At 37.4% G+C, this 16,315-nt stretch overlaps 1 protein-coding gene across 2 annotated transcripts in view; it reads right to left on the minus strand.

The window, feature by feature from the left end:
• The window catches only part of USP22 (ubiquitin specific peptidase 22), a 111,673-nt gene that overhangs the window by 8,819 nt on the left and 86,539 nt on the right, over positions 1–16,315 (minus strand). For both annotated transcript variants that reach the window (XM_030001751.1, XM_030001750.1), the window contains 4 exons: positions 11,990–12,137; positions 4,536–4,641; positions 2,687–2,845; positions 340–466 (listed from right to left, as the gene is read on the minus strand). In XM_030001751.1, coding sequence (XP_029857611.1) covers positions 340–466; positions 2,687–2,845; positions 4,536–4,641; positions 11,990–12,137 — 540 coding nt within the window. The remainder of the gene's footprint in view (positions 1–339; positions 467–2,686; positions 2,846–4,535; positions 4,642–11,989; positions 12,138–16,315) is intronic.

A 16,315-nucleotide genomic window follows, 5' to 3' on the forward strand; every position in this document is an offset into this window, starting at 1 on the left:
ATTCTTCCAGTAGATGTGTAGGGTAAAAATTTTACCATGCAGGATGAGTAAGTGTTATTGGAGATTGGTGTCTATACTGGTTCAGGTATTGTACTAGCCTTCCATTTTGTTTCTAGATTCTGGTTAGTTAGGTTCCCACAGACATACTGCAAAGCTACATTATAGATAATGTAATACTATCATAATAGAAAATCTAGCTGGGCATGCAAGCTATTCTTTATATTAATTTGTATCATAAAAGATTAGTCAGTGAAAGCCAGAAGATATGTCCAGGAATTTAGCTCATCCTCTCCGAGGGGAATATATATCCTCTGCTCTGTCTGCCCCCTGTGAACTTACTTTGAGATGAAAACAGGCCACAATGGGTAACTTCTTCATAGTGAGTTGTTTGGTAGATTCCTGGTAGCTATGGCAACCACTACATTTGATTTTGGCACTGCTTCCTAGATGTTCTGGCCGTGTAAACCTGAAAAAATATTAAAAAGCAAAGGGATGCACAAACCCATCAGATGATTTTCCACACATGCTGAAAACACTTCTTTTACATTTACTTGTGGGTCACTGGCACCACAAGAGACAGAGTTCATGGCTTTTAAGTGTCATTTTGAAAAAACCCAACACCTATAATAATGTAAAGTGCTGTGGTTCAGATATCCAAATCTGACATTTATCATTGCCCTACTTGGTAACATTGCACTGAAATGCATCAGTGTCCGAGAAAGGAGCTGAATGTTAGTTCATATCCTACAACAGGACAGCTAATTTTCATACAGAAAGCAAAGATCTTTTGCTTTCAAAAACTAAAACATTGATATGGAAGTTCCGAAGCAAGATGACACGACTTCTGTGCTCAGCTGCATGCTATCTGCAGGACACTCTGCTAGCTTGTAGCCCTCCAGGGCTAGGATCAAAGCTCTGAGATGGAAAGGGCTGTAAACACAAAGTTCTCTTCAAAATACAGATATCTTCCAAGAAAACCCAAGTGTTGACAACTAGAAAAATATCTTTCAAAATTTTCAGACAGAACTGCTCAAGGGAGCTATAGGAAGAGACCATTACAGAAAAGGGAACTGCTTAGAGAAAATATACTACCTCTATGTTCTCACAACACACTAAAGCAAAATATCTCTCACTTTTTCAGAAACTGTCAGCACACAGAAAAGGCTAGGAGGATGGACTGCTAAGTCTCTTCCTCCAAGTTTAGACCTCCACGGGGCAAATAAATCATCTCCCCAGAGGCTGCTTTACAACTAGGATTTTTGAGATGAAATATTTTGAAATATAATTGAACATTTTACATTAATGCACACACTAAGTATGTGAGGGCAACATGTTATCAGCTTGTCACTAACCCTACCTTGCCTCATTCTGTTTATGGCCAATGCAGCCTCCAGCATTAAATGATCATCACAGCGTCTTGGTCTCCCCTCTAATTTGATTAACAAGATTTCCTTTACCTAGCCTATGCACCACCATTCTCTGGTTTTGGTTTTTGATTATTTGGTTTTTTTCCTCTCAAGTTTGTAAAAAGGCTTATGAATTTGTTGTTATTGTTGTTAGGAGTGCCTACATCTTTCTGGTTTTTGTCATATTCCTTCTCAATCCTTCCTTCTTCATGCCAACTTCAAGTTGCATGGCCACACTGGTTGATGTGAAGTTACACACCTTCCTTGTTTGAATCTACTATTCAACCTGCTTGCTAACTTTTGGGTAAAAACCTAGATCTATCCTCTTTATCCATTAGAGTTTAACTTCTTTCCAAAATCCATACTCTTGGAGAGTATCTTTGAGCCTGGATGTTTTTCCTTCCTTATCATCTCTCTCTGATTCTACTAATCCCCATGCTGAAGAAAATCACCAAAATTCAACCAGTTTTGCCTCCTGATGCAATCCTGCATCAGCTATTTCTCGTTTGTACTAATTCCCTTGTTTTCTTAAAATTACTGATCTTAAAAGTATCAAGAAGGTTAGAAATCAGATGTCAGAGGCTATTAATTTTTATTTCAGGAGGATTAGTTTTGCCCAGGCTACAGGTGACCTCTTCCTCAGACAGTATCTTCGACAAGTATCTGTATTTGCCACAAGAGAACGACTTTCAGATCTGCTAAAAGATCCAAGTTAACTGTGTATGAAGCCATAACATTCTCTCCAGTTACCTGTTTCCAAGATGCATAAGCTTCCTGCTCAGAATTATCTTTTCTTTTTGAAAGCCCAATTCCTTTCATTCTTAATGCCATTCTGGCAACTAAGCCAGCAGTAGCTGACCCTCAGCTCTGCTTAGAGCAAGATCAGATTCATATTTGGTGTTGTAATTTAGACAAATATTAAATGCATTGTGAACTCTTTTTATGTGCTTGTTTAGCTGACACAACCAAGAACATGGAGACAGACACTAGTGGTTTTGAGCATTTAAAACCACTGGCAGCAGCCAATGTAAAATTTGTTTTCTTTTTGCATCGCGTAGCAACTGGTTTTGATTGCTTATTGTTAGGCCTACTGTTGCTCTGAGCCTTCTTTGCCTTCTCACTTTCTCTTATGCAAAAAACTAAAATATGTATAAAAATGCTGTTTGGGGATAATGCCATGACAAAGCATCACTTACTCCCATTGTTCAGTGCCACCTGGAGAGCAGAATGAAGCCAAATTCTTTTTATCCCACCAAAATTGTATTTGTCTCATTTCATACCTTCGCAAGCAGTCTGTGAGAGTGGTGGTGCCTGATACATGGCTTTCCCCATTTACGACACTGCCATCACTCCCCGGACTCAGTGGCCAGAACGGGGTGGAGGACCCTGGCAAATCCAAACTGATGTCCCAAAATGGGTCTATCGTTGTGGAAACGCCACTATGAAAAAAGAAAGGAGTTTAATACATATTTAAAGGAAGTAAAATTAACAGTCTCTCTTACTTTAGGGTGCACACCAGATACTTACTTTTAAGAACTATGGGATCTACATCACCCCTAGAGGGCACTCAAAGATGACAGAAAATACATTTGCTCCGGAGTATTTTCCCACAACCGATTGTTCTTCTGATTATTTAAAAGCCATACGTTTTAAGAAACGTATGTGATGTACTAAATGCAAAATATACACATTTAATACATTCTCCCACTCACTGGAGCCCTGTGACTCAAAGTGAACAAGCAGGGTTACTCAGAGATAGAGGTACTGGTCATACTACCAACCAGTATAAACCAGCTAACATCTATGATGATAGCTACATGCAATCCAAGTAATTTAGAAGCACAGTTCTCTGGTCAAGACATGGAAGATGGTGCTTAAGGCTACTTTGATAGAGAGAGCGCCAAATACTTTTGCTATACAGTAGTGCACTGAATTAAGCTTTGCAGTTCATATTAGCATCTCCTACAGCATTTGGAATTTGAGAGGCCAAAGAATAACTGCATCAAGAAGTAGTGTATGGTCTCGATCAGATCTGTCTACAAGAAAGCTGAAGACAACCCAACAGCTAGACTATGGAAAAAGCTTCTCAACATTTTAACTTTTATTGACTCAAATCTTTTCTTCCAGCATTTACATTTTTAAGAGAACTCCACAACTTCAGCGGTCTAAGCTCCTAGTTTGGAAGCTTTTTCTGTTTGTACACGTTGCGCTTATTTTTTGAGTTCTCTCTTCCTCTAAAACTAGTGTCTTTCACTCTGCAATCTCATTAAGCCTACAATATTCTGCCTTTTTTCCAGCTTCATTTGTGCAAAAGTTGTCAGTTTTCAAAAGGAAACTTCTTTTGTTAAAGTTTCATCAATGCTAATATTGTGTCATAACACATCAAGCTTTTCATTATCATATAAGGATTCTGTGGCTCTACCAGGCAAAGAACAAAATTTCCTATGTTTTCCTTACAGTAATATTCTGCAAATCTCTCCAGGAAACTGAGAATAAAAGCAGATTCAAACAAGCACAGCACAACAGTCCATCTGCAGGACAGCGTGCGTAATTATAAAGAATGCAAGACAGAACAAAAAACAAGAACTCTGACTTCTGCACTATGGCAACACCAAACATCTTGAAAGAGAAGTCAACTTGCTCCAGTACACAGAGCAGAAAAACAAAACCATTTTTCCTTACTCTTGTAAAACATTCACTTGCTGGTACCTGAGATTACATTAGGTATCAGCCTCTTTGAAAAGTCTCCTGATAATACACAATGCTCCTAACTGCAGGAAAATATGGTCGCAGATCAGGATTTTCTTCAAATGTAGTGGCAATTACATACTTTCAAAACCAAAGAGGTCCTGGAAGTCTTTTCCTCATGAACTTGGAAAAGAACAACCTTTTATACACTAGTAAAAAGTTTATGTCCATAAACCTCTGGTACTTTCCAGGTAGCTTTTTTGGTATATCTTAATATATGACAGTTAACTGGTAATTGATTGCATTTAGCTGATGCTGTATTACAGTTCTTGTCTTGCTGGAATTTTACTGGTATTCAAGAAAGAGACGATTCAGTACACTGTTGCACTAGATGGTGTACAGATTCAAATCAGAGTGCAGAATCAGAAAAAAATTACTTACTGGCAGACTTGACAGGTAACATCAGACTGCAGTCCGCCTGTGAAGATTTGGTCTATGATGCAGTTACAGTGGTTGGGGTTGTTGGCCTTCTTCCCATTATCATCACCTGGAGGAATGCAAACACAGACTCAGAAGTCAAAAATCCTCCAAGGGAACAGTGGTTTGTCTTGGACTGTGTCTCCAGTAACTCTCTGTAATGCAAACTTATAAACATACTGCAAATTCACATAGGCGATACAGAACCCTGAAAAACGTTGCGCACTGAAGAAAAAAACCAAGGAAACAAGACGAGAATTCCTGGAAAAATATAAAAGATAATCAGAAGGTGACTAAATGCAGTTAGCTCCTGTAGAGGTGAAGCTTTAAGCAGTATCAGATGTTAGTCAAACCCTTTTTCAGGGTATAGCCCTATCTCCCTTTACAGAGATTCGCTTTGCACTATCTGGTATAAAGATCAGTTCCTAAGACAAAGGAGTTGCCAAGATGTTTCATGAAAATGAACATTTTAATTTCACTTAGAGTGCCACCATGCAACATTTGTATCTGAACAAACGGCCAGCTCTTTACCACAGAAGCACTAGTTTCTGCTTAGGCAGAGTACTCAATAGTGCGTTACTTTCCTAAATGAACAGAGGAGAAATGTCAGCAAATGCTACTTTTTAATTCTATCCCAGTCATCTTCTGAGAGTAGAGTGAGAGGAGGAGGAGGTTTGTTAAGACCCATTAACCTCCAGCCTGCTGTCTGCATCCTGTCCGTTCAACATAAACATGGACTTTCCGTTCAAGTTTTCACCAGTGAGAAAATGAAAGATGTCCTTATCTGAAGTGGGAAGATAAGTGCTGTGTCTTCCTCCAGCTTCTTCAGAGACATGGCAATCCTCTAAGTTCCCAAGGGGCAAAATGAACGCATACCCATCTTTTAGGCATTATAAACTGTCATTGCAGGTCTCAGGAGCACAGCAATTCATTTTTATGATTTGAGTGCTGAGATTAGGCCAATTCAGCTTTCTTAGACTAACCAGAGCATTAAATAACCAAAAATTTCTTGGCACAGTTCTCAGCTTTGAAGCATACTCGTTCCATTCCTCAGAGGTGAACTAGGAGTGATACACTTTTTCTTTGATTTCCGAGACTGTACGGCTTATTTTCCTTGGGCAGGATAGATGCAATTGGTTTTGCTTCGTAGACAGAGATGCACACACAAACTATTTCACGGCACCAGCTAATTATTTTGTAAAGTACATCTTAAGATGTCTTCCAATCTCCTACAACAGAAATTGCTAAGACAGAATTAAGTTTTGCCAGGTTTCCTAGTATCTTTAACTTACTAGGAAGTATTTAATTTCTGAAAGTGAAATACTAAGATGCTGACTCCTCAAAATCACAGCTGTTACTCAAAAACAATTAATTTCTAGTCAAGCATGTTAAAAAACCACCTGAAGAAACAAAAAGCATAGGGCAAAAACCCACCACTTTTCTTGTGTCTAAGGTGCTCTAGCTGGAGTCGTCTTGCGGCAGGAAAGAATAAGATATTTTTTTTTTCCCCCAATGAAGCTTTAGGAGTTTGTTGAAAAATATTATATAAGCTCACAAAGGTTCCACCTGATACTAGGTGTGGAAAAGTATACATAGGTGATACCTACTAAGCTGCAATGGGCCACTTCAGTTAATTAAATCCTAAATGCCTCAGAAAAGCTCTCACATCTGCCTGCTTTAGAAACTTTTGTTTGAATTGTCAAGAAAAGCATATTGTTTCCTTAAAATGGCTCTTGAACAAAATGCTCTAAAATTAGATTTCAAACATTCAGGTTGGGGGTTATCAGACCCAGTCTCAGGCACTTCTTGATAGGAATTTCAGCTAAATCTTACTGAACTTAAGATCTTTATAAGGTCTCAATTATGTTAAGCTAATGAATAGAGCATATAGTATACAAACCGTATGAGACATTCTTCACCTTTAGAAAAAGATCACTTACAAGTTTTAAAGACTACATGTGGATTTTCAAAAAAGAATTTAATGGTTTTTATCCTTGTTTTTAAAACTCCCCTTTTCCTTTTTAAAGAAACAACACGCAACTGCTACATACTTGTAATCTCGCCATTTGAAACATTATCTCCCTCTGTTTTGTTTTGAGGGGGGCAGAAGCAGAGAAACAGTGCCTAGAGATTTTCACTGGACCACAGGTAACATCCCTGTTGGACAACTTTAATAGACAGCCATTTCCGCCTACGGGAGAGAACAAATACTCCCTTTTCAATTATACAAGTCAATTAGGATCAATGATGAGAGGGTCTCAAAAGAATATCCTGCAAGCTTGTTCTCAGCAAAACAGAAGGGCATTACCCACTCAACATTATTTCCCATGACATTTGGTTGGAAAGGAGGGAAAAAAAAAAAAAAAAAAGTAAGATTACCACCTACTCACACTTGTCAATATGTAACAGATGCTGAGAGGAGGTATATTATGCAGCTGAGAAGTAGAAGCTGCTAGATTGTTGTGCTCAAGTTAAGGTTGCCTTCAACATTTCTGTCTTACAAAGTAGGTTTTAGTTTCATACATTTTTGTTTTTAAAGCTGGTCATAACTCCTACTAGGGAAATTAGCAGCTTCTTGTAAGAGATTGGTCAGCACAAGACTAAAACCAAACTTGAAAATACATCAATGTATACACTAATGTAACTACGAGAATGGCAGAAAATTGAGTTTAAAAGTTTGGATTCAAATTAAATGCAATTCTTTAAAAAAAAAAAAAACAAACCCAGAAGTTAGTACTGCGTCTGTGCAATAACTAAGCATGTTAACTTGTGTTCAAATACATAGGCATCTAATATACTACTAAAGGTAAATCATACATAACAACTGTAAGAATAGCTACAGGTTACTTTTTAACACTGGTTTTGTTTTGAAACAAAAATAAAGAAGTTTTGCCCCCAATTTCCAGTATGTATTTTAAATGAGAAAAAGGAATTAAAAAATTGCCAGATTTTAAAAGGGGCATTTATCAAAACAAGACATTAATGTTAACTTTTCTGCTCTACTTTGGCCCCCAGTGTTCTGAACATGTGCTTGTTATTCTTTATGACAAAGCAGCGTACACATACATTTATATGGATCATAGCAGATGACATGTTTCGCAAGCATATGCTTTATCAGTTCCTAAGAATATCATGCAGAATTCACAGAGCAGGGTAGTGTTTTACTCCCAAATCTCAGCACAGCATTCTTTTTCTGTCATGATACCTAGCACCAGGCTTCAAATTTGCTTTGTAGCAGTCCTTGTTAAAGATGAATGCAAAATGTTTCATGAAAACCAGATAAATGCGGAATAATCAGCTTTAAAGTAGCACTCTTTTTGTTAGACAACTGAATAACATTGGCTGAATGAAGTTTGGGATAAAAATATAGGATTACTTCAATTTTTGTTATCTTGCTTTTTGAACCTTTGTGTACAAATGCCCATCTCTGCTGCTTGATTGTTGCTGCTCTTGCAATAAATAAAAGAAACCCCAGAGCCAGTGATTTCACTGGGCTGAACATTAACTTTTGAATTGCCATCTTGCTCTATACAAAAAAAATAACAATTCTGGTCTAAGTTTCTCCAAGTCTGAATATGTCCAAGACAAAGTTAGTAAACTACAAAATGTTTGGATGATTGGAACCTCACTGTCATGGGAGTTTGCAGAATTAGAACCCTGAATTTCTTCCAGAGCACTGATAATTAAGATGTATCTGTCATGTTGACTAAAAGCTGACCTAATGCTTTACAGACTGGGCAGAAATACCCATTATTTACATTCCTCTTAACAAATAAAGACCCCTGGAACTCCTGAAGGATCCCACGTGAATGAAGAGTGGGGTATACTTTGTACCTGTTCTTCACAGAAAAGTCTCAGAAAACATACAAGAAGCAACAGATCAATGTCTGATCATTTTAAGCAGCTTCTATAATCCAAACATATTCAAAGACTAAAAATCAAAGTTGTTGTGCATTTTAAAGATCAAAAGGCAATACATGCCAAAGTCCAGGTGAATGGTCAGGCTTCAGCACAAAGAACGCGGCCATTACCTACCCAGCAAAGCTGTTGATAGCGTTACTCTGGTGAAGAAGCTACTCTCCGATGTAGAGTAAGTTCTGAATCTCATGTGGAAGCTTTTGTGGTGAGAAGGATTACAAATACCAATGTACAATGACACTGTAGAACTAAGCACTATCAAACCAGCAAGAGAGACCAGAATAGCACAAACTGCAGGTACAACTTTAAGTGTCATTTATAGTAGCAATGGTGGAAAAAGAATTCAGATTCGAGAAAGCTCTCACTTTTTTAGTTGGAGTATGCATTTAAGGACAGACCTTGTGCAAACTTTGGGTGAATGGTAGAGAAAGAGGCGTAATTAATAGCTTAGCTTTTTTTTTTTTTCCTTCACCAAAATACTACTTGCCAGTTAGACCATCTTTCTCCAGCTGTTGGAATGAAAAATAGCGATGCATAGGCATGACAGACTCGATCCCTTTTATTTGGAAACATTTTATATTACTCCAGCAGCACAGAGGAGCCCTGTGAAGCATTCAGAATATGCCCTGCACAAATGCCACAGCTCAACACAACAGTGCTAGCACAAGGAGAGCTATCACCCCTGAGACATGATTTACATGGGTGATCATACAGGTATCCTGGGCTTCCAAAACTTTACAGATACCATGAAAACAAAGTATATATTCAACCAGCATTAAAAAAACCCAACCAACCAAAACAAAACAAACAACTACTTGTGCTAGCCAGCCCATATAATAATCACGGGGCAGTTAATTTTACGCTTTGTAGGATGCAGTATTACAAAACTTATCTTTAAATGCACATCAAAATCATATACTCTTCCTAATTTAGGCAATGACAGATATCGATAACAAGCACTTGCAGCTTTCTCTGACTTGCATTAGGACAATTCCTAGGAAGTTGAGTAAATGGAATGGAAAAGAGATAAACAACCAATGTCAGCCAAACAAGTATCACTGGATGTTTATACAGTTCTTCATATAAGTAACACTTTCATTTACTTTGGTGCCTGAAGCCTTGGTCATTGTGAATAATGGCCAACAGCTAGGGCCTTTGGACAAAATTTTCCCCATGACTTTATTTTACTTCACTCACTGTGTGTTAATTGTAGAACTTGATTACTGTTGACTGGAAGCTTTAAAAGCTTTTTTGATTCAGTAAAATAAATATTTAATATTGGCAGGGGAGGCATTATTTGCTTATTGTAGCTTTAGGACACATTCTCATTATTAGTAATAATACTTTTACATACTTCACATGTGTGTGTGTCTGTGTGCATACATGAGTATATAAGTGGGAAAACTTTCTCATTACATAGCAGACTAGTTCATTCCAAAAGTGGTTTATCATGACCATACTTGAAATTCTGGTTTAGATTAACTTGTTTGGTTCCCACACAACTGCTCAACCACTTCTTTTAAATTACCTTGATGTGGTACAGATTATTTACTGTAGTTTAATAAAAGTCTCTTCATTTCTTCAGAGCCAGAAATTTAAAAACCTGGGTGCACAGATGCCAAGGATCTAGCACTAATGCCTTCCCACTAGTAGCACTGTAACAGCTTGCTTACGTCCACGCAAGTAGGCTCAAACTTAAGGATATCAGTTAAATAACTGGATTTCGGTTCTTATATTGAATGTAAATGGTACCTTTCCCACAACCCAAAAAAACTCTGTACTACAGGTGCAAAACTCCCTAATTCAATTCAAGCTGGATGAAACCACTATGAAACTTGATACCAATTCAGAAATCAGTGTTTTCAACACATCTGTGATATCCAACAAGTTTTCATACACCTGCACACACTCTTTCCAACAAGGAATGTCCAACATATAAATTTTTCAAAGTTTTAGGACAGATCACAGTTTCGTTTTTGTTTGGGATGGAGGGGCCAAACAGAACCCAGAGTAAAGAAACTGTTGAGAAAGCTTGATTTTGTTGGTAATTCCAGAAGATACCTCAGAGATTCTTCATTTAAAGCCAAACCATGCTTTAAAAAAAAAAAAAAAAAAAAGTCTTTTCAGATTCTTTATCAGTTTGAAAAGAGCACAGGGACCTTTATTGTTGCAAGTTTTTTCTTTACAATTCTGAGAAGAAAATACTATTTCTTCATGTAATAATCAGGAAGTATAGAAGAAATACAAAGATCATTTTATATCAAAGATGATGAAAAAGCTTCAAGATTTGTTAGATCAATGGTTCAGAAACTTTACAGGAACCAAGAAGTATTTGTTTGCACCTGAGTTTATTCAATGTTAAGAAGTGATAGGTCAGTATTTGGGTAGACTCTGTTCCTTACAGTACTTCAACACTAGTTCCGTTAGGCCTATTGAATTTCAGTTAGTGATTGTCAAATGACAGATATTAATAAATTACAAAAGAACTGTTCTATGTATTCCTGTCCTTACAAGTACTCTTTTTTGGAGAAGACTTTTTTGGAGGACACCTATTATGAATCTGAACAAGCACATCTGCTACCATGTAAGAGTATCTCAAACATAAAAGCAAGACTTCAAAATGTTTCATAGAAGCAGTAGCAGCCTTCCTTCCCTTTGATAGTCCTCTGAGAAGCCAAAAACCTAACCTCTAAGTGCTTTTTCTAAGGGCATTAGAGGAAAGTTGAGTGCTTTAAAGCTTATTTTTAGTGACTAAGGATTTTTTTGTTTGTTTTGCTAGTATCAACCCTACTATTTTTCCCCTCACAAGAATAACAAAAATTTCTGTGCTTAAGCAAGTGAATCAAGCTAGATCAAACATTGGCAGATTAGGAAATTTTCAGTTCAGATATAGCACAGCTAACTAACATGAAATATGTAATTTCATATGATATTAACAAATCAATTCAAAACTTAGATACTTCACCTCTAAAAAGCATGTCACTGAATATTTTACTGTATTGTACAATTATGTATTTTTATATACAGACTCATAAAACAAGACACCAAAACTGCTCTTTTTTTCTTATTCACATTTCTGTAAGCAATTTGGCATCATAAATACAGCAGGATAATATTTAAGCAGAACAGCCACAGCCTCCCCTATGTTATTTTCATCAGTTCCATGACACACTGAGTAAGAGTTATAACTACCTCAAGTATAAATAGAATTAAAATGGCAATTTAAAAGAAAAGACAGTGACTCACAACCAATAAGAGAAGAACATGATGGTGATTCAAACCAATGTACAGCCTTGTCTGCTTCTAACTCTAGGTAATTTCTGACAGTGGGAGTGGTTTATTTATTTATAAATCTTTTCCTTTAAGTCTACCAAACATTTTTAAAGGAATATGCTAAGACTGCTGTACTGTAAGACAGTACACTTGATTTAAGAAGAGATTGTTCTACCTCCTTTTGATCCAATATTCCTTGTTGATTGAAGACTCAGTATAAGCCTTACCTTTGCAGTGTCTGTGTAGCACATCTAATGCAGCAATGAGGAACTCGTGTGCATCTTGTTGCTCGTACCCTGCTAAATGCCGTGCATGAGTCCATACCAGGTGCAATAACCTATATGGAATGTGAGGAGATCGGTGCCCAGAGTAAAACTGCTCAAAGCAAAGAAAAGGACATAACTGTTAACAAGTTACACAGCCTCAGTGCATTTAATTATTAAAAACTTAAATGAGTGCAATTAGTCAAATAAATTTAAACCATTTAATTCTGATGGCCTTAATAAAATAGAGAGAGCTTTTTATCAGACTACTGAAGAAGTGATCTCGGAACTCAGCACCTCAGTTTTCTCCCTTGAAATTCCATCATTTTCTGATGGATTGGCAAAAAAAAAAAAAAAAAAAAAAAAAAAGCAGGCACAGGAGGGAAGGTGGACACAAACAACACCCAAAAATTCCTTACTGATACCATTGGCTTTTAGTAAAATAGCCTGGGGGAAAAAAAGAAAAAAAAAAAGAAAGAAAAAAGAAAAAAGGGAAAAAGAAAAAAGAACAAAAAAGGGAAAAAGAAAAAAAGGGAAAAAGAAAAAAAGAAAAAAGAACAAAAAAAGAAACAAAAAAAGAAAAAAGAACAAAAAAGAACAAAAAAAGAAAAAAAAAGAAAAAAAAAAGAAAAAAAAAGAAGAAAAAAAAAAAAAGAACCCTATATTTGCAAGAGACCAGCAATTTCATTCCCAAATTACATGCCCCGCAAAATCAGGACAAACACTGAAGATGAGAATATTAGATGCCAACTGTCAGCCAGCCCCTGACTCAAGCCATGGTAACTCTCTGCATCCAATGGCTGTGCACAGTCCTATCTTATGGAAAACTTTACAAGCAGGATAGCAGCCTCATGCCAGTCTTGGCCTTTCACTGTACAGCTATAACAGCACAAAGCCTTAGAAACAACTTTGTCAAGTACAGCTTTTTGCAGAGCTGAAGGTACCAATTCATCCATCTATCCCCAAAGTCAGCTGCCCATTACCACTCCTGCAGGGTGTCACTGCCCAGAGACCTGGTCCTGGACCAGCTCCTGCATCTGCTTCAGTCAAAATCTGATGAGCTGGCTACAGTAGCGACTGAAATTGCCCCAGATGATTTTGCCAGAAGCATATTAAGAGTGTGCACAGACAAATTATTCAGTCAGCAAAACCATGATGTGAAACACCACTGCTGAGGGGTGACACACAGCTGGGAAGGTACATCAGCACAGAAAAGGAGGACAGATAACTGGCTACAGAAATTCATGCCTTTTTTTTTTTTTTTTTTTTTTAAATAAATAAGGTCCCACTGAAAAACAAAACATGCCAAAAAACCCCATACTAAGGGTCTCTGTTTCCCTCGGTCAAGGTTCAGCTCCTTCCTCTACCCTCTCCATTTCCATCCAAGTGCTACTGCTGCAACTCTTCTACTTTCCTCTTCCTGGGTCCTCACTTCTGCTGCTGCCAATTCTGGCATCCAGAATCCGAGACTAAAGCTAACAGTCCCTTCTTGAGCAAGCCGACTTCTGTATCTATTCAAGAACCCCTGCACCATGATACCAGTTACAAAAGCAAAGCAGAGATGCTTGTGGTATCCCTGCAGGGAGTCAGAAAAGGCCCAGAAAAGTTTATTCAGTTGGCCTTCAGGTTGTATTTAACAGAGTAACATTTTATTTTAGTAAGTAAAAATTTGTAAGTCATTTTGCCTTCCCTAACCTTTGGAAAAGGTATTTGCCAGTGAAGGGTGCCTGCAACACCACAATTACGTTTTGCCAAGATCCTATCAAATCAATGGTGGTTTATTTTCAGTTACTCTTCCCAAACAGAAGACAGTAAGCAGCAAATACACAGAACAAAAATAAGATTTAAAACCCCAGCAGTATATAATTTCTCAGTCTCACTGGAAAAGCAGGCTTCCTTCCCCAGACCTAAGTTTCTCCCTCCCCAGTCCCTAAGCATTTTATATGAGGGCATTGTGATCCAAACCTGCCTAGATAAAACATACTGTATTTTTAAGGGACAGGTAGGCAAAAGGTAGTACAATCTTCTCATCTAGTCCTCATCTTTGTATGTTTTCTAAATGGTTTTAGTGTATTTCCTTGCAAAGAAATTTCTTTATTGCAAGCTCTGCTTTTTCAAAACAAGAAGATGTATCTCTGCAGCCAAACAACACAAAATGCTTCTATAAATAAAAAGATCAATAGTTAACTCTGATGCCAACAAGAATGACACCAAGGGACTGGAGCAGTAGTATGGTAATTGAAAGCTGCTGACGCAGCTGCTGCTCGACATAATTCAGGGAACTGTAGCAATAAAACTTCTCTGTTCTGTCACTCCTTACAATTAGTCCCAGAGCTCTCCGGTCATTTTAACCAACAGCACTCTCCATAATTACTCCACTGCAGACACTAGACCTGCCAGCAGATTTTACGTTCTCTAGTGCTTCATTAGAAGAATCTAACAAGAAGCTTTATCAAATTATTAGCTATTATCAGACGGAAACTAGAAACACACCTAGTAAGAATGCTGTTGAATATACATGGAAGTGGGTGAAAGCTTCACTATTCTAGTAAATAAAAAATGAAACAAGAGAATCCGAGCACATTCAATAGCGTATTTTAACTGGAATGTACAAAACATCCATCCCATCTCTGTCATTTCCTTGTTGCTGTGAAGAGCAGCCTATCAGAGCTGTTCCAATCCACAAAAAGGAAAAAAGTCCATGTAAAGTCTTATTCAATCACTATTATACAAATATTTTCATTAACATGAGCAAATATAAATAATGATGTATTTGCAAGTCGCCTCTAAAGCACTTCAACGGCACAATTCTTCCAAACATAATTTAAAACATTTTTTGTTTAAATTTTGTTTTCAATTCAGCAGTATCAGTTGTTTATATTGGAGAGAACTAGTTCAAGTAATTTGAAAATGCCTGGTAATACACTGTTTAATTGCTGTTCGGGGTGGGGTGAGGAAGACACCTCCCCCAACCAGGATTCAAAGCCGCCATTCTTACACTCAACCCAAGTAGCAGTAACTTTCTTTTTTTGCATTTAACACGCTTGCTCTTGGATTCTAAAAGGAAGACTCTATAGGGGATTTAGAGGATTCTAGTCTTTGTATTTTGCATTATTGTTACCAAATATATACAGATACCAGTCAGGTTTAAAAAAAAACAAACAAAAAAAACCCCCAAAAAACCCCAAAAAACCAAGACACACACAACCCCAAAACACCACCACACACATCCGTACTTCCTTCTCCTCCTGCCAAAAACACATGCATGGAAGTTTCCCAATTATGTGAACAAACAGATGCATTTGATCTATCCTGCACACGTATCAACAAACCAGTCTCCGAGCTTTGTAATCAAGATTTTATAGGCATAAATCCTGTACCAGGCTCCAGTCCAATCTGAGAAGCTAAAACCTCCTCTTAGAAATTGGTTCTCAATTAAGACTTTAAACGTTCTGAAAGTTTACATGGATAAAGGGAGTGGGTAATACATGTGCCTTTCAGAATAAAAGAATACCTACTGGAGGTTTCCCAACAACGAGCAATGGTTCAAGGAATCAGAAAAACCATTTTGCTTGCACGCACTCTGTATGTTCTATACTTATTTCAGAGAAAAGATTTAGTAAACTCAGCACAAATTTTCCATGACAAAATGCAAGGCCTCTGTCTATGTAAAGAGCCTTAACTACTTTTTCTCCCTTGCACCTTTGTTGTAACTTATTTTATACATAAGCCATTTCAACAGTGTACCATCTTAAGATATCAAAGCCATAAATCATCTCGTTGTTTTTCCTTTTTGTCCTCACTTTTCAACTCTCCACGTAGTTGTGCTGTGCACTTTGATAGGCTCATGAGGATGAGTAATGATGGGAATAAAGAAGGCTTTGTTCTTTACATCTCTGAGTGGATGCACTGCATTCTGCTATATTCCCAGGTATTCTTGCTATTCCAGTCACAGTGTACACCGAGATACAGATCCGCTAATCCTACCATCCTGAATGGTCATTCTGTAAAGGATTTAGATAAACCTTAGGGTGCAGACCATCCTGAAATTAATTTTCACTGGTGAAGCAAAACTAACACACAAATACCAGTAGGTAAAAAGTAGCGCACAAACCCTTTCAGCCAAAAGGCTCAATGAACGGATTCTGTGTGTTCTATCTTCCCTCCATCCAGTTTCACCACTATCTGTTATTCCCATATCCTTTTCATTCCTTTTCTTATGCAGTGTAATTCATGTCATCATTCTATTGAGAAATAGGTTTCAAGTAGCACAAATGAGAATGTTAATGG

This window comes from Aquila chrysaetos, chromosome 25, assembly GCF_900496995.4.
Source record: "Aquila chrysaetos chrysaetos chromosome 25, bAquChr1.4, whole genome shotgun sequence".
In the NCBI taxonomy this organism is placed as follows: Eukaryota; Metazoa; Chordata; class Aves; order Accipitriformes; family Accipitridae; genus Aquila; species Aquila chrysaetos.